General features: G+C 37.2%; 1 protein-coding gene across 1 annotated transcript in view; it reads left to right on the plus strand.

Moving 5' to 3' along the window:
• Positions 1-19,723, plus strand: part of RUNDC3B (RUN domain containing 3B) — a 98,446-nt gene that overhangs the window by 73,125 nt on the left and 5,598 nt on the right. Inside the window, exons 10-11 of the mRNA XM_015558255.1 lie at positions 1,754-1,911; positions 13,122-13,268. Coding sequence (XP_015413741.1) covers positions 1,754-1,911; positions 13,122-13,268 — 305 coding nt within the window. The remainder of the gene's footprint in view (positions 1-1,753; positions 1,912-13,121; positions 13,269-19,723) is intronic.

Below are 19,723 nucleotides of genomic sequence, written 5' to 3' on the forward strand. Positions count from 1 at the left end.
GGGAAGGGCAGTTAGGTGTGACCAGGTCAGCAGGGGAGGGCAGTTGGGGGTGATCGGGCTGGCAGGGGAGCAGTTAGACATGGATCAGGCTGGCAGGGAGTGGTTAGGGGGTGATCAGGCTGGCAGGCAGAAGCAGTTAGGGGTAAGCAGGCTAGTGGTTAGGAGTCAGCAATCCTGATAGTGAGAGGGATGCCCTGGGGGATTGGGCCTAAACTGACAGTCGGACATCCCCTGAGGAGTTCCAGATTGGAGAGGGTGCAGGCTGAGCTGAAGGACACCCCCAGTGCATGAATTTCATGCACCAGGGCTCTAGTCTATACTAATAAAAGGGTAGTATGCTAATTAGACTGGATTGACTGGACATCTTCTGGATACCAGGTGTACTTCTGGATGAAGCCACAGTGGCAGGGGCTGAAGCAGAGGTGGTTAGGGGCAATGAGGCAGGCAGGCAGGCAAGCAGTTAGGGGTGATGAGGCAGGCAGGCAGAGTGGTTAGGGGCAATGAGGCAGGCAGGTGAGCAGTTAGGGGCGATCAGGGAGGCAGGCGAGTGGTTAGGGACAATTAGGCAGGCAGGCGAGTGGTTAGGAGCCAGCGGTCCCGGATTACGAGAGAGATGTCTGACTGCCTATTTAGGCTCAATCCTGCAGGCCTAAACTGGAAGTTGGACATCCCTGAGGGGTCCCAGATTGTGAGAGGTACAGGCTGGGCTAAGGTTCCCTCCCCTCCCACCCCCACGATTTCTTGCATCAGGCCTCCAGTGTATCATAAAGCTAAATTAGTTAAAAGACTTTGTTAATGACAAATGAATGGGATAACATAGTAGGATAGAAGAATACTTTAAGAAAAAAAGATTCTAATTAATACCCTGAGAGGAATTTGTAAGCACATTGTAGCTAAAAAGTAGGATGTCATGAGAAGGGCATCATCAGACAACATGATAGAGCTGTTGGAAATTAAAATTAAGATTTCCTGAATTAAAAAATCCAGTATAAGGGTTTGAAGGATAAATTCAATGAAGTCTTTCAGAAAACAGAGCAAAAGGACAAAGAAATTGTAAATGGGTAAAAAAATAACTGACAGAATATCAGCCCAAGAAGGCTTATAGCTACTTGTTTCCTAATCATAATAATAACTAGGAATTATGCATTGCATTCAGTGTAGCAGGTACTACTCTACCTAGACTGATTTGTTTAATCTTCCCAACTCGGGGGATTAAAGCTCTCAGTTTTTCAGATGATGAAACTGTGACACCGAGATTAAGTAACTTGACCAGGATACATAGCTGTTAGCTAGTAGACCTGCACTATATAGGCACCTGCAGGCCTCGTCAAAACATCGTACTGCTCCCTACTAATGTGTTGAAGCTAAAATGGTAATATCTGTTTTGAAAGAATAATCGTATAGAGGCAGTTTCTTAATTGGTCAATCTGTGATTAGGTCTGTATTCTGAAACTAGGAGGCATACTGAGTATTTTATTTATTGTTGCAGAGCTTAGAAATGAAAATGTTTTAACTAAGTTCTATCTTAAATTACAAATGCATTTTAATGAACCTTAGAGAAGAGCTTTAAATAATGAACATATGTTAAATTTTTGTACTAAATTAAAAAATTATTTTTACCGTTTCATCAGTGATACTATAAAAAAGTTTTACTACAATATAGATATGACTAACATTTAAGCTATTGAGCATTTGTCTTCAAAATATATTAGAATTTTATAGTTGGCTGTGTCTTGCTGATCTGTATTTCCAGGCTTACCTTGAAGAACTCTTACGACTTCGAGAGAACCAGCTGTCTGAATCTGTCTCCCAGAATAAAATACTACTACAAAGGATTGAAGATTCTGATCTGGCCCATAAGTTGGAAAAGGAACAATTAGAATATATAATTGTGGAGCTGCAAGATCAGTTGTAAGTGAGATCCTTTTGGGAAAAATTTTGCCAGTATATGAACATAACTAAGTGTTTTAACATGTTTTAGCATAACATGTTTTAACATAAGATTCAAATTCCAAGAAATCAGATCGCCTGCTATTATGTTCCCTTTCACTTATTTTTTTTGAAAGTTTACTTTTGTTTTTCTTATTATAAAAGTAATCTATGCTCATTGTAGAAACATTACAAAATATAGGAAGAAAACAAAAATTACCTTCAGTTGTGCTACCCAGACTTAACTAATATAATTTGGTTGGATTCTTTCAAAAGCTTATGTTTAATTTTAAAAGCATTTATTTAGTTATTGATTGAGTGGTTGTAGAAATATGGACTATAAGATCGGTGCTGCTAAAAGAGCAGTGCCACTGCATAAACTTCTTGTTTCCAGAACATTATTAAGCACAGTTCAGTATAGCTAACTTTTCTCTAGTCAGACTTCCTTCAATGGAGGAAGCTGTGCATTGATCTACATTCTGGTACAAGCTCCTTAACTTGTCACTATTCAAAGCACTTGTACTAATAATACTGTTTTGTCAAACTTGATTTTGTCAATTAATTGCTTATAGTGAAAATCTTCTCATATTAATATTTACTTAATCTTAAAAGATGATTTTTTAAAATTTTCTTGAAATAATTTTAAGCTTTTGGAAAAGTTGCAAGGATAGTACAATTTCCATATGGCTTTTCCTAGATTCACCAGTTTTCTTTTCTTTTTAAAAAATATATCTTTATTTATTTCAGAGGAAGGGAGAGGTAGAGAGATATAGAAACATCAATGATGAGAGAGAATCATTGATTGGCTGCCTCCTACATGCCTCCTACTGGGGATCGAGCCTGCAACCTAGGCATGTGCCGGGACCGGAATCAAACCCAGGACCCTTCAGTTCCCAGGCTGATGGTCTATCCACTGAGCCAAACCAACTAGAGTTAGATTTACCAGTTTTCAATATTTTGCCACATTTGTGCTCATTCTCTCCTTCTCCCTATATATACAGACAGATACATTATTTTTTAAACCACCTGAGAGGTTGCATACATGTCTCTTTACTTCTTAATATTTCAATTTGTCTTTCCTAATAGCAAAGATATTCTCTTACATCACCATAGTTCGACTTTCAATTTAAGACATTTAAATTGATACAATGCTTTTATCTTATCTATAACTCATACTTCACTTTCATCAATTGTCCAAATAATGTCCCTTATTGCAACTTTTGTTTTTCTGGTAAGGATCCAATCTCGGATCATATTTTTAATTTGGGTGTTAGTCTCTTCAATCACTTTAAGTTAGAATAGTTTTTCAATGTTCTGTCTTACAAGAGATTGGTATTTCTGAAGAATACAGGCTAGTAATTTTTATAGAATGTCCCTCGATTTTAGTTTGTTTGTTCTTCCCTATGACTAGAATGAGCTTATCCATTTGTGGCAGGATTACAACCTAAGTGGTGTGTCCTCAGGACATCACATCCAGAGATACATGAAGTCTGTTATTGGCCTTTTAGTAGTGCTATTAATTTTAATCATTAGGTTAAGATGTTTTTCTCTTCTGTATAGTTACTGTTGTTCCTTTTGTAATTAACTTGTAATTTGCAAGGAAACTAAGTAAATATAACAGATGATTTTTAAGTAAAAATGTTTTATTAAGGAACATAAAAATTTAGTGTTATCTAGGAATTTGTATGTTGATGAAAAGAATTATGTTCATATATTGTTTCTTATATTTTTCTAATATTTGAAAGTTTCTTATATTTTTTCTAATTGTCCGGTGGAGTATGACTCATTTAGGGGCAAAGTAACACCTTCTGTAGCCCCTTGCTTCTGTAAGCAGGGAGAAAAATATTAAGAGCCAAACAATAGAGATTTCTGGTTATTTCTTTGCAATGGAAAGATTAAGGTGATTTAATCTTCCTTTTACAAATAATCTTGGTAGTTTGTCTAAATTGTTTTAAGATAAGAATAATTATGAAATCAGTTTTTATTTAACCAGCAAGATTTTTTCCATGTTTGTTGAATTTATTGGGGTGACACTGGTTAACAAAATTCCACAGATTTTAGGTACACAATTCCATAATACATCATCTGTACATCACCATTTATCTCCCTGTTTCTTCCTCCACCTTCTCTCTCCCCTTCCACAAACCCCGGCAATCACCCATCCATGTCCATGAGTATTTTCTCTCTTTTTTTCCTCAATGCCTCTAGGACCCCCACCCAACGCCCATACCACCACCCCCCCCGTTCTTTCAACAGCTGTCACCCTGCTCTCTGTCTATGAATCTGTTTTGCTTGTTAGTTCATTTTGTTCATTAGATTCCACACATGAGTGAAATCACTTGGTGCTTGTCTTTCCCTGAATGGCTTATTTCATCTAGCATAATACTCTCCAGGTCCATCCATGCTGTCACAAAGGGTAAGATTTCCTTCTTTTTTACCGTGAGGAGTATTCTATTTTGTAAATGAACCACAGCTTTTTTTATCTACTCATTTACTAGCGGGCATTTGGGCTGTTTCCAGATCTTGGCTCTTATAAATAACTAGAGGCCTGGTGCATGAGATTCATACACTGTGTGTGTGTGTGGGGGGGGCGAGGGGGTGTTCCTCAGCCCAGCCTATGCTCTCTCACAGTCCAGGACCCCTTGGGGATGTCTGCCTGCCAGCTTAGGCCTGATCCCCTGGGGGTTGGGCCTAAGCCAGAAGGCAGACATCCTTCTCATAGTCTGGGGCTCTCTCAGTCCAGAACCCCTCACTCCTTACCATCACTGTGCTTGCTAGCCATGAGCCTGGCTTCTGGCTGAGTGGTGTTCCCCCTGTGGGAGCACACTGACCACCAGCGGGCAGCTTCTGCATTAAGTGTCTGCCCCTGGTGGTCAGTGCACGTCATAGTGATTGGTCATTCTGCCATTTGGTCAATTTGGATATTAGGCTTTTATTATATAGGATGCTGCAATGAACATAGGGCTGCACATATTCTTTTGCATTAGTGTTTCAGGTTTCTTCATATAATTCCAAGAAATGGAATCACTGGGTCATAAAGCAGTTCCATTTTTAAAAAAATATTTTATTGATTTTTTACAGAGGAAGGGAGAGGGATAGAGAGTTAGAAACATCAATGGGAGAGAAACATCCATCAGCTGTCTCCTGCACACCTTGTACTGGGGATGTGCCCGCAACCAAGGTACAAGCCCTTGACCGGAATCAATCCTGGTACCTTTCAGTCTGCAGGCTGATGCTCTATCTACTGACCCAAACCGGTTAGGGCCCATTTTTAATTTTTTGAGGAAACTCCATACTGCTTTCCATAGTGGCTGCACCAATCTATATTCCCACCAACTGTACACAAGGGTTCCCTTTTCTCCACATCCTCACTAACACTTATTTTTTGATTTATTGATTATACCCAGCCATTCTGACAGGTATAAGGTGATATATCATTATGGTTTTAATTTGCATTTCTCTGATGATTAGTGATATTGAGCATCTTTTCATATGTCTCTTGGCCATCTATATGTCATCTTTGGAAAAGTGTGTATTCAGGTCCTTTGCCTGTTTTTTAATTGGATTGTTGTTTTTTTGGGAGTTGAGTTTTATAAATTCTTTTTTTTTACTTTATTTTTAATGTTGCCACTATTACAGATGTTTCCTCCCCCCTTTGCCCACCTCCACCCAACTCTACCCACCTTTCCCTCTGGCCATCATCACACTGAAAAAATACCCATCTTTAAGTATTCTGTACTTAAAGATGATTCCATCTTTAAGTATTTTTTACTTAAAGATGATTCTGATAAGTGAATTGTGAACATTCTAAAGGAAATGGATCTTACTCATCTGTTCAGTATTCTTGTAACAGTTTTTGTGCAAAGGAATCTTTAAGACACCAGTTTATACCCATCCTGAGATTGTAGCTGTACTATGGGAAAGTATATCTTCAACTTCTAAACTCAAGAAACCGCTGGAGCAGTTGATTAATTAAGATTTATAAAATGGCAATTTCCTAATTGTTACTCCTCCCATGATTATTGACCAGAATCATCTACAAAAAAGGGGTTTTTCCTCATTAGTTAGGGTTTTTTGGTGGTTACCATTACAGTTCTGATAGGATATTATTAATTTTCTGAATAAGATTCCAACACTCTACTTAGTTACCAAAGATGAAGATTTTGTTTCACTTTCTGTGTTTTATTTCTGAGAATTTTATGAACTTTTTATATATGATATATTCTATAATGTAAATGAGCTCATTCAAGATTCATAAATAAGGTGATGATGTCAGCATAACAAATAAATCACCTGATTCATAGTTATCTGGAAGTTAATGTTTCTCAAGTAGCAACAGCCCATGCAAAATATACTAATTCAGGCAATTACAGCAAGTTACCAAAAGATGGCGCTCTCTCCCCATACATAATCTTTCACCTTGCATTCCTCTGGTTAATTTGAACTACAGCTTGGAGGTGCCTGTGCATTTTGACCTTGCTTTCATGGCAAGCCTCAACCCTTCCTTATGCCCTCTTTTATCAAACGGCCTTTCCTTTGTTATTGTTTTTGTTAAAGGTATTGCAATATTTAATAGGAGTTTAATATTTTATTTGGGTTGAACTTTTATTAGGATTATTAATGTTCCTCTTAGTGTTCTAGCAAAAAGTCAAATAGGTTTTGAGTTGTCAGCTCCCAACCCTATTCTTCCCATAGGCTAGTTATTATCAGTGTGTTATTGCAGAACACTGTAGTGTTTTGTTTCTGTATTATAGAAGAAATGCCTATATTCAATGTGTTTCTATCACTTAAATTTATTTTTCTTTTTCATACTCAAATTGTCCCACATTTGTCGAATTCATTATATTAATTCTTGTATCCTGCTGACATGACTCATTTGTATTTTAAGTTCTATATTTTCATTAACGTTTTTAATACAGATGCATATATATTATTGATTTCAGACAGGAAGGGAGAGGGAGAGAGAGATAGAAACATCAATGATAAGAGAGAATCATTGACTGGCTGCCTCCTGAATGTCCCTGTTGGGGATTGAGCCTGTAACCCGGGCATATGCCCTAGACCAAAATCGAACCCAGGACCCTTCAGTCCACAGGCCAATGCTCAATCCACTGAGCCAAACCAGCTGGGGCCTCATCAATGTTTCTTTTCAAATGATGATGTAAAGTTAAGTTCTAAAGTGCAGCTAGGGTTGAAGACCACTGCTGTTCTAAAAGAGTTAGATTTGGGTTTAACTTTTGAGACAGGAATATTTCATAGATAAATAATTTATAGATTTTGGCTACCTGGCTCCTTTTTAAGCTTTTCTCAAAATGTTTTATTTGAAGAGAAATAAGTATAAAATAATATAAAGTTAATGTTTACTCCATGGCTTTGTCTAAAATTAACAGAAACAAAAGCATACAAATAAGGAACATTTTTATATTAACACTAGAGGCCCGGTGCACAAAATTCGTGCATGGGGTGGTGTCCCTTAGCCTTTCCTGCACCCTCTCCAATCTGGGACCCCTTGAGGGATGTCTGACTGCCGGTTTAGGCCCTCCCCTGCCAGCCTGATCTTGCCCCCAATGACCCTCCCCTGCCAGCCTGGTCACCCCCAACTGCCCTCCTCTGCCAGCCTGATCACCCCCAACCACCCTCCCCTGCCTGCCCGAACACCCCTAACTGCTCTCCCCTGCCAGCCTGATCGCCCCTAACTGTCTCTTTCTCCACTCCCACCACCATGGCTTTGTTCAGAAGGAGTCGATGTCTGGAAGATGGCCAGTTGACCCAGTCTAATTAGCATATTACCCTTTTACTCATATAGATTATGAAGAAGTTAGGGCAGTGGTTCTCAACCTTCTGGCCCTTTAAGTAATGTTGCTACTGTTATGAATCATAATGTAAATATCTGATATGCAGGATAGTCTTAGGCGACCCCTGGGAAAGGGTCTTTCAACCGCCAAAGGGGTCGCGACCCACAGGTTGAGAACTGCTGAGTTAGGGTAGTCACAAGCTATATAAGCATTTTCCAATTCTGGACAACTTTAAATGAACAAAGAAGGTACATTCTCTTGCCCTGACCGGTTTGGCTTAGTGGATAGAGTGTTGGCCTGCGGACTGAAGGGTCCCGGGTTCGATTCCAGTCAAGGGCATGTACCTTGGTTGCGGGCACATCCCCAGTAGGGGGTGTGCAGGAGGCAGCTGATCGATGTTTCTCTTATAGATGTTTCTAACTCTCTATCCCTCACCCTTCCTCTCTGTAAAAAAATCAATAAAAAATATATTTAAAAAAAGAAGGTACATTCTCATCACTTCTCTTGGTACTAGATTGCTTTTGTAACTTCCCTGACATTTACCCATTCACTTGGTAAATACTTATTGAGAATGTATGAAGAGCCAAGCGCTATTCCAGGTGACTCAAGAATAAATAAAACATAGTCCTGCCCTTACAGAGCTTACTTTGGGTGGAGGGCTGAGACCGACATTAAGAAAATAGTGTTTGTCTCTCTTCCCAAGTAGTAAAAGAAGGTAGAGGTAGGTAATTCTGTTATTCTGTGTTTCTAAGAGAGTTAGGGGTAGAATATATTCAACACCTTATATTTGGTGGTTTTCCCTTTCTTTGACTTCAGTACCCGGCCATTCTGTCCATAAGCATAAACATCTGCATTCGTATAGTCATGACATAATAAATTCTTTATTTTCATGAACATGATAGCCTAAGATTTTCTCAGTGACCCTTGTCATAAATGGCACTGGAATACATCCTAATAATGACAGCATATGAGGCAATAAATGATAAGTGGAAAATAACCAAGGTTCGCTGCAATGGTGTTAGGCATTTTGGAAGACCCACTCTCAAAACTTACGTGATAGCCATGATCTTCAAATGTACTGCCTTATCAAAATATAAAAATACTTTAATGTTATGGAACTTTGGGGGTGCTTGGGAATATCTAGGATCACAGATAGTAAATTCTAAATGCCAAGGATTGTATGTCCTATATACATATGTGCAGCAGCTGAAAATATAACTTTATTATGAGCATCAGCACAGCTTCTGAGGTAAATGAGAAAGAAGCAAAGTAAAGGAGAGAGGATAACCCTCAAGTTTGGAGACACAAGATAATTAAAACAAAATAAAATTTTGAATTGGTTAAGTATTGCTATCAAAATATAGAGTACAGGATTCTAGACCCTTTCAAAGATCTTGTAAGGAAACAGTAGATGAGAGCCTAATCTCTGAAGGATGGCCTTTTTCTCTCTCCTTTAAAGTAATGAATGAAATATTTAGGGCTCAAAAGAATGTAGGATCTCAATTCTGAAGCCAGGGTTCTGTGTGTTTACAGGGAATCTGTTAGAGCGATTTGAGAATATAAGTGGAGGGACCACCAACATTTAAGGACTAAATGGAGAGAGGGATCTTTGCTGAAAGAGATCAAGAAAGAGTAGCCAAAGAAATATGTAGTGTTGTTGTTTCACAAGAGAAAATATGAGACTCACTTAGTATTAAAAAATACCATTGTTTAGGCCCCACCATCATAGAAACTCATTTCATTGATCTGAGATGATGCTTGGGCATCAGTATTTTTAAATGCTTTCCCAGTTATTTGACTAGGGTAGAGAACCACTAGACTAAAAGTTTGTTGTGATGTTTAGCAAACCAAAGTGATACTTATTACCCTCTTAACAGCAATTTAATCACTTCCCTAAACATTAAAGCTACTTAGATGTTTTGTTAGTTTAAGTAAGAAAGTTGCATTGTATTTTAATTTTCAGTAGTATTGAAGTAGAGTATATTCTGTATTTGCTATCTTCCCTTGCATATTAGATTATTTCAAGGTGCTTTTTAAAATTCTATGCTGTCCTTTAGATTCATTCTACTGACATTTATTGAGCCCTTCTCCTGTCCTAGATGCTGGGCTTGATACTAAGAATCTACACTAATAAAAGGGTAATAAGCTAATTAGATTAGACGTCTTCCAGACAAAGCCACGGTGGTGGGGGCCAAGGCAGAGCAGTTAGGGGTGATCAGATCAGCAGAGGAGAGTAGTTAGGGGCGATCAGGCCAGCAGGGGAGAGTGGTTAGGGGCAATCAGGCAGGCAGGCAGGTGAGCGGTTAGGGGTGATCAGGCCAGCAAGGGAGAGTGGTTAGAGGCAGGCAGTCAGATGAGTGGTTAGGAGCCAGGGGTCCTGGATTGTGAGAGGTATGTCCGAAGGGTCCCAGTTTGGAGAGGGTGCAGGCCTGGCTGAGCCCCTTCCCCCTCTCTCCCTCCCCCGCCCTGTGCATGAATATCGTGCACCGGGCCTCTAGTACAGAAATAAATTTGTTCTAGTTCCTGCCCTCAGAGTGCTCTCAGGAAACACAGACATGTAAACAATAAGAGCGATAAGGTGTCCCCAAAGCTATGATAGATGCTTGTATTGGATACAGTGTGAGACAAAGGAAACGGAAGTAGGAAGGATTTGATGAGGTGGTGATAGTTAATTCCTTAAAGTGGTTTAGATATTTGATAGAGCAGAAAGGTAAGAGATGGGTTTTCCAGGCATTGAAAATAACAAAAGCTAAAACAGAAAGAGATTAGAGTCCAGCAAATAGAAAACTGCAGGATGGCTCCTGGTTACTTAACATAGAGGGAAAATGTGTATGTGTGTGGCCAGGTGAGAAAGGGATTTATACACGATGCTAAGGAGGTCTGTGAAGTTACCAATTTCAGATCAGATTTTCATTCTTGAAAGGTAAACGTTTAAAATAATATTTTATAATAAATACTCATTAAGTAACTACTTGTCCCAGGAACTGGGCCAGATACTGAGAATTTAAACATGAATAAGATAACCTTGAGAATATCAGAGTCAGCTAAACAACTGACCTCTACATGATGTGATGAGTGTATTGGGACACGCATATGTGTATGGTAATAAAGATATATACACATTGTAGCAGTAGCACAGGAGTAGTGGTCCAGGAAAAGCATCACTAGAAGTTGACTTTGAATAGAGCTTTGGTAACCCAGGGAGAGAAAGAATGTTATTCTAGGTAAAGGGAGGAGCAAATACAGGAACACTGGTGCAAAATAGCATAGGAGGGAGATGAGTATAATAAAATACTAACTAAAGTTTTATTAGAAGCAAATAGTTTATCCGGTAACCTTGAAAGAGTTTTATTAGGACTGTACATTTTTACTTGAGATAAGCCTCGATTAAAAATGCAGATGCCTATAAAGTACTCCACATTGTTAGAGGATGGTGTAAATATACCCTTTCTGATGGCTCAATTCATGTGACAAAGTCTCACACTGAAACTTAGCAAATTATTTGACAACTTGGATGTAGAATGCTGTTTTAAAAAGGGACAGTAACGAACTCCATTTTTACTAATTTTGTTTTTCCTTTAAAAACATTGATAAACAGATTTCTTCCTGAGAAGGTACAAAGGATTCCCAGGGCAGTCTTTGGTGTTTATGAACAACCCAGAGTCTTATTGTGTTGTGTTGCACTGCATCATGCTTGGCCAAGATAAGCTAACAATAATCATGTGAAGAATAATCGCAAATATGGGAAAAATAAAGTGTGATGATGAATTACTGTCTTATATAGTACAAGTTATATATTTAGAAGATATAGGAACTTTTCAGGGTTTGGCTGGGTTCATAAAATAAATTACATTCATTGAACATTTCTGTCATGCCAAGGAGGGCTTGATACAGAGCTATTTTTTTCTTTGAAAAATAAAACAACTCTTTGATCCTTAACTGAAAACATTGATGAAGGAGATTAAGAACATAAATGGAAAGGCATGCTGTGTTCATGGATTGGAAGAATTGATATTATTAAAATCTCCATACTATGCAAAGTGATGTGCACATTCAGTGAAATCTATATCAAAATCCTAGTGGCATTTTTCACAGAAACAGAAAAAACAATCCTAAAATTTATACGGAATCAAAATGATCCTGAGTAGCCAAAGCAATTCTGACTTCTGCTTATTTAACTTGTAGTATTCCCTTCTGAGAGAGAAGCTAGTGTTTACGTCAGATAGTATTTCTTTGTGGACATAGTAGAGCAAATATGTTTAAATGCACACAGGTATCCTGTAAAGTCAGAACTGTTTGTGTGCAGCTTGTTGGAGACATATAAAGTGGGGTTATTCCATTGGAAGCATGTTCACAGCCAGAGGTGCGGTGCAGGCTGGTTTTCTCGTGTGAAGGAGTGTCTTGCCAGCACACCACTGACTGCCACCCACACAGGACTGTCATTGTCACTGAAAATTAGTGGCAAGCACGAACTACTTCCGTATCTGAACTGATGGCTCAGAACCTTGGTATGCTAGAGTTGTGGACCACTGTCGGAGAACGCAGGTGGCCTTAGGTGGTATTTTAAGGTCTCTTATAGGTAGAACAAGAACTTTGCAAACATAATTATGCCTTTAAATGATCTTTAACCACAAATTCAGATGTTGAATTAGTCTTGTGACAATGACCAGTTGGTTTGTGAAGTTGAAATTTTTGGCAAAAAGCTAGTCTTTTTCAAGTTCTTATGAATAAGTAACAGTTCTACAAATATGAAAGGAAACCATGGGTTGTAATAATGGCTTTTATTCTGTAGCTGAAGTATTTCCAATGGATTATACTGTTCAATGCAGTTGTCATTGATTTAATTATTTTCATAAAAATTCATTAATAGTCACTTCTATCAAAAACAATTATGGGAACCTCATGAATTTTTTATTTTTCTGCATTAATTTTATTTTTAATCCATTAAATTCTTTTTGTTTATCAAGTTAAATTACTTACATAGGTTATGGATTTTGAAGCTATAAAATCTTACACATAGGATCTTTATTTTCCTTCATATTTTACTGGCATCTGATAACCTGTAGCTTTAAGATATCACTATTGTTTTTTAGTTACGATGTAGAATGCAGCTTGCATCCATCAGTCTTCTAGTAATATCTCTGTGGAAATAGTAGGAAGTCTGAATGTCACAAGTGATTTGTTGTAGCTAGCCAAGAAAGAATGAAAAACACATATTGTAGGTAACAAAACAGTCCTAGCCCCATCTAGCCTTCCCGTAGTTTTGGTCACAGTCTATTTAATATACCATTTTAAAAAGATGAATTTTGGGGGCCTAAATTGATACCATTAATGGCAGGTTCCTCTGCCCTTGCAGAACGATGAAGACAAAAGCACTCACCATCTTAATATTCACAGGACTGTGCTAAAGAATAATGATTTAAGATCAAGACAAGAGTTAACTGCCCACCTCACCAACCAGTGGCCTTCCCCAGGAGCTCTGGATGTCAATGCTGTTGCCTTGGATACGTTGCTTTACCGAAAACACAATAAACAGTGGTATGAGTAAGTGTAATACTTTTTTTTCCAACTAATTACAGATTTAGTTGTGCCAAACAGGGCAAACCACTTTGGTTTCTCAGTTATTCTTCTTTCTGAATTGATTATTAACTTAGAAGAAAAGTAGGATTTAAGTACTTTGGCCTGGCAAGTACGTTGCCAAGTAGGATTTAAACACTTCGGCTTGGCAAGGTTAGGTTAGGGTTTTGAAGCCAAGGCAGCCTGGGGAAGTAAAATTATCTGAGAAATTATTATGCAGTGTTGTACCAGTTACCTACTTCTCCTGTTAATCTGCAGCCAGTCTCTCAGTTAAGTCTATGAGCTCCTATTTAATGAGTCATCTATTTATTAACTCTGGCTTTGGTGTTTGTATATGCCTTAGGACTAATTTTCCCACTAGCAAGAAAACACAAAATTCCGTCTCATGAACAGATAGAAAGATTTATACTTGTTTTTGTGGGTCTAAAAAAGTTTTGTTAATTTTCAATAAACCTAATTTGTGGAGGCTATGGAAGATATAATCACTCTGCCTATGTTGGTCCCAAAGTTCAGGACTTAGTTGTAGTCAATTAGTTGTAGCTTCCCAATTTTCAGAGAGTTGCAAGTCTTAGTCTTTCTTCATTTTGGAACTTGTAAATTGTTATCTTCTTTTTGGCTTTAGGCACTTTCCCATCTGTTTTAAATTTTATTTTTATTATTCCTTTTTAAAATTCTCACCAAGGATATGTTTTTCATATGGAGAGAGAAAGAGAAAAAAACACATCAATGAGAAACATCAATGGGTTGCCTCCCATATGAGCCCCAACCGGGGATTGAACCCACTACCTGGGTATGCGCCCTGAATGGGAAGCGAACCTGCGACCCTTTGGTGCAGGGTACGATGCTCTATCCAACTGAGCCACACTGGCCACGGGCCCACATTCCTATCTTGATCATTTTTTTCAGTATCTTTATTTTGCTATCTGTGTTCAGCTAATTTTCTGATTGTTTTCCCTGTTCTCCCTCCATCCCTTCTGTTCTCTCTATTCCCTTCCCTTTCTCCCTTTTCCTCCTTCTTCTTTTTACCTTCTTTCCCCTATTCCAGTAATTTTCAACTTTTTAAAATCTCATGCACATATAAATGAATTACTAAAATTCTGCGGCACACCAAAAATATGACAAAAAATAGGTATAATTTTGATTCATTCACATTGGAAAGATATTGTTGTGTTGGCTGTTATCATTTTTTTATTTGACAAATAAGGGAAAACAGGTCAGTGTCCCTGACTAAATAGTCATTTTTAAAAAATTATTGCAGCACAATTGGTTGAAAATTGATGCTCTATTCTAACCTCCTTCCCTCTCTCTTTTTCTTTCTCTGTTCTTCTTTTAGAGCTCTTGTTTTTTTTTAATTTAACTGGTAAAGCTACATACACACTTCTTTCTGTGCTTCTTAGAGTGCTGTTCACTAGGTAACTAGCAGCCACTCATTTCTATAAAGAGTGTTTTAGCACAGACACAATTTACACCTGCTTTTTTTCATTTATCAAAAGTAGAACTCAAAATAAATTTGACTTTTTTCTTTTTTAAAGTCCTCACTGGAGGATATGTTTATTGATGAGAGAGGGAGAGAAGGAGAAGGAGAGAGAGAGTGACAGAAGAGAGAGAGAAAGAAGGGGGAGGGAGAGGGAAGCAGAAAGAGAGAGGGGGAGAAAGAGAGGGAAGGAGGGAGGAAGAGAGAAACATCAGCTGGTTGCCTCTCATACACTGAACCACAACCTAGGTATGTGCCTTGAGACAAATCCATGAGAAAAAGTTCTTTTATACCCTTATAAAAGTTATGAATAACTAGAGTATATCTCATTCTGCTGGTATATAACTTTATCTTTCAGTAGCATATTTAATTAGTGGAAGACCATAACGAAATAATATTAGTTTATTTATATTTCTAATTTATGATTGAAAAATTGAGTTTACAGCAATATTTGGTACATTTATCTTATCTATATATAACATATAAGATGCTTCTGCTTTTTTAACTGCAAAAATATTAATAACATTAAATCCTGACGAGATAAAGGACTAAAAATGATGCTCTTTTATTGCAATATCCACATTGTCACTTTAGATAGAGGAATATTTTAGCCAAAATACATGCATGTACCCCTGCCTGCCTGCAGAGCTACCTATTGAGGAACAAATGAGTCTAAGTGGCCGTACTTTACCATTACATGCAATGTTAGTGATTGAAAAGTAATGTCAGTCTCAGAAAAGAGAGCAGCGAAACTGCCTGCTCATCTATTTAGTATGAATCCAGACTTTATAGTTGTTAACAAGTTACTCCATTAGTTTAAGAAGAAAGGATACCCATTCCTTCCCAGCATCATCCCTTAATATGACTTGACCTCCAGTGTTGGTATTGCTTTTAGATTGCCCTACTGCCAAACTGATATCCCTGAACAAAAAGTGTGCAGCTAGGGGACAGCTGTGACATCGCTGGACCTAGAGTTTAAGTCAGGACTTAAAAGTAATCTCTGCTGCTTAACTGCTGTGTAACGAAGCAGCAATTCCTCTTCTTACCTCTTGTTTCTGCGCACCCAGTACTTGGAGTAATGCCTATTTACGTAGAATTATAAGGGTCATGTGGGTAATAAATTGCCTGGCACTTAATAGCTTCCTGGAAAACCTTTATTTATTTAAACTCTATATAATTTTTTGTTGTTGTTTATACTCTCAGATCTTATATTTTTCATGTTTGGAGAATATACACTCACCCAACATCCCAAGCTCTACTTTCTTAGAGAGTTTCTAAAACTTTATGCAAAATTAAAATGACCAGCAAATCCCCAATTTTTCTGAATAAATAATTTCGAACTTTTCATGTAAAAATGGAGACTTTTAATTTTTAGAACAAACTAGTGCTCTATAAACCATATTTGAAACAAATCATAGGTTTTCATCAGGATCCAGTTTTTGCACCCCTCAGATGTGTAAAATAAGCCAAAGTCTTAAACTGACCTGATCACAAATTCCTCTTAATCTGACCAATATCTATAATAATAAAAGCATAATATGCAAATTGACCAAACGACCTAACAGCAGAACAACTGTCAGGACGACCACGCTATGACATCTCTGGTGCCAGGCCAGCCAAGGCAGATGTGATGCAATTGGTCGGGGGCCCGGCCATCACCCCATGATTGCCCAAAGAGGGAGGCCCAGGCAACTGACCAGCGGGCTGTGGCAGGTGGGCGGGGCCTATCTCTTTGGGGAGATCAATTATGGGGCTCCCGGACTGTGAGAGGGCACAGGCCAGGCTGAGGGACAACCCCCCACCTCAGTGCACAAATTTTGTGGACCACGCCTCTAGTCTTAAATAAGTTCAACAAATATTTATTGAGAACCTGCCAATTATGGAGGAGGTAGCCAATCAACTTTAATAAAGAACATTAGCTCTATTGATAATTTGGAGATAGTAACTCACCCTAAAATGAGTCATTAAATTACATGATAAATATGATTGCCTGCTGAGAATATGGGATGTCTACAATTATTTCTTTAGGAGCTCTGTGCCTCATTTGTCCAGTTAGCTTTGAGAAGAAAGAAAGGATGCTATATGATATAATGAATTTTGTGGACTTGTTGGCATTTCTTTTTAAAGATAACTAAATACTTTTTTAAAATTTAAATTAAAGTTGGCATACAATATTATACTAGTTGCAAGTGTATTGCATTTACATATGAAACATTTATATAACTTACAGAGTGATCCCCTGACAAGTATAGTACCTGCCAGAAACCACACACAATTATTATATTATTGACTATATTCCTTATGCTGTACTTGACATCCCCATGACTGTTTTTATGATAGACGATTTTTACTTCTTAATCTCTTCACCTTTTTCACCCATTCCCTCAATCCCCTCCCATCTGGCAACCATTAGTTTGTTCTCTGTATCTTTGAGTTTGTTTCTGTTTTGCTTGTTGATTTATTTTATTTTTTAGAATCAACATGTAATTGAAATCATATGCTATTTGTCTGACTTAATTCACTAAGCATAATGCCCTCATGTCCATCCATGCTGTTGCAAATGGCAGGATTTCATTTTTTTATGACTAATATTCCATTGTATACACAGGGTAAATAAAAGTAGGTTTACAGCTGTTCATATGGAAAATAATACAGTAATTAATAAATAATACAAAAATAAACTCTGTGTTTCGTGTACTTACAACTGTAAACCTACTTTGCCAACCCCTGTAAGTACTACAACTTTTTTATCCTTTGTCTATTTTTTTTCTTAAAATGAGCCATTGGATAACTTGGCTGTGTGATCAGCTACTCATAGAAGGACCCCTGTCACAATAGAAAATGTTAAATTTATTTCTATTGACTGTACTGTTTATAAAAGTATAAAAATATAATTTATAATGTATCTCTTGATTATTTAGATCTGGTAAGATTAGTTATGCTGGATTTTCTATCTTCTTTTTTATTTCAAACATAGGAATATCACATTAAAACATTTTAGGCTTACTGTACAAATCCAACAATAACTAAGTATATAAAGTTTATTCCCTTAACACACACATAGAGCAACTGATTATTGTGTTTTATCCCTAATAAGTTCTGTTTTAATGTTTTTCTCTATATGTAAAGTCTAGGCCACATGAGCTTGTTAGATTCTGGGTATATATAATCTTGTAAGGTTACTTTCTAAATCACTATTTTCATTCCAAATGATCAAATTCATTGTCATCACATTTATATTTTCTACTTAAACTTCTTCAGTCTTCTAAATTTATCAATGCTTCTCAATTTTGCTGTTATTCACAAAATTACTGAGAATTATGAGCTTTTATATTAGGGTAATTTTTCTTAATGACCTCTTATGAATAGATATACTCACCCTATATGTATTAGAGGTTCTCCTTCCCACGTGTGTCTTTTGTATGTTTTTGGAGTTGGACTCCATAAAGCACTGAGGCTGCAGAATTATTTTGCAGTTTGTAAATTTTGCATTAACCTGACTCACATACATCCCACTCTTAAAGGCTCCCTTGCATCCCTCCATTGATTTTAGTAGATTAAGAGTAGGTAGATATTTTGCTAGAGCAGATGCTTATATTTTTCCTTAAACATATTTCTATGAAAAATCAAACCAAGAATGAAACGAATAGTATATTTGTTTTCATGCACATTCATATGTCTCTGTGCATACAGTGTTTATATATTTGTTTTTATTTTGTGAATAATGTCTCCTGTGCATCACATTCTCTGCTGTCCAATGGCGACCAGATAATGTAAATTATTGACATCAGTACATCTGTTGGGCAAATAAGTGATGTAGATTACCTATATCATTACTTCTGATCACTGACATAAAGTGTATGATTGTAAAGAAATTTATCTATAAGTGAATTCAGGCTTACAGCTCAATTTTCTTTTTAATTCGCCATCATTTGTTACCCAGTTCTGTATATCAAATTTTGTATTTGAGTGATTTTAAATTGTTTAGTCATATAATGAAGGCAGTGAATTTTATTATGTCCCAAATGCTCATGACATATAAATCTGACAAGTTTAACTTAAATTATATTTAGCAATGTAACAATGGCATAAACTTTTAAACTATAAACTTTTATGTAGTCATAATACATGACTCTTACTCGCTTGGGTTCTTATGTTGATTAAGTAAGTTATTACTACTTTTAAAATTCTACTCTGAGAAATAGCGATAGACTGTTAATTGGTTTGACATGTCTGGTGGGTTACATTTAAATCTTACAGTGTGGTGCTAGTCAGTCTAAAATTCTAAGATAGGATTTAGTGGTGACCTTTTAATATCCCATTGACATAGTTTTACTTCATATCAAAAACAGTTTGTCAGGTGTAGTTGCCAATCACATTGGAAATCAGGTAAGAATGTCAAAACCCAACACATTCTTTGTCATTAGTGCAAGCACCTGAACTAGATTTTTCCTAGATGGTGAGTCTATAGTCAGTTTCATGCAAGGGAGTTATTATATGAGACTGTTCTTAATATCTTATGAATAAGGGGCTTAATTTTAGCTTGGCATTTTTATTATTTGTGCAGAACAGGATTGTCTATAAATCCTGTCCCTGTATTCATTGGCATTTGATTAAGTAAAGCCTGTAACTCAGGGATTGTTCACTAAACGTGACAGATTAGAGGTAGGAAGCTCCCCTGATCACTTTGGATTTGGAAGCTGATATTCTACGGGAACTTCAATAGGTCACGCAGAAAGCTAATTATGTTGCATTCACAGAGCTGCCTGTACAGGTTTCCTCGCTCACATGGGGGGCCGTTCTTGAGATGACTGTAAATGTGTGCTGTCAAGCTCTCAGTTTTTACAATATTCCAATGAATTCCAAATCGTTTTGCTTCTGGATATTTTTTGTTGTAAATGTATCTCTATGTAATTTTTGCATTTTAATAACATTAACAAGTTTCTTA

The sequence above is a fragment of the Myotis davidii genome, unplaced genomic scaffold (genome assembly GCF_000327345.1).
Source record: "Myotis davidii unplaced genomic scaffold, ASM32734v1 scaffold187, whole genome shotgun sequence".
NCBI classification, from domain to species: domain Eukaryota; kingdom Metazoa; phylum Chordata; class Mammalia; order Chiroptera; family Vespertilionidae; genus Myotis; species Myotis davidii.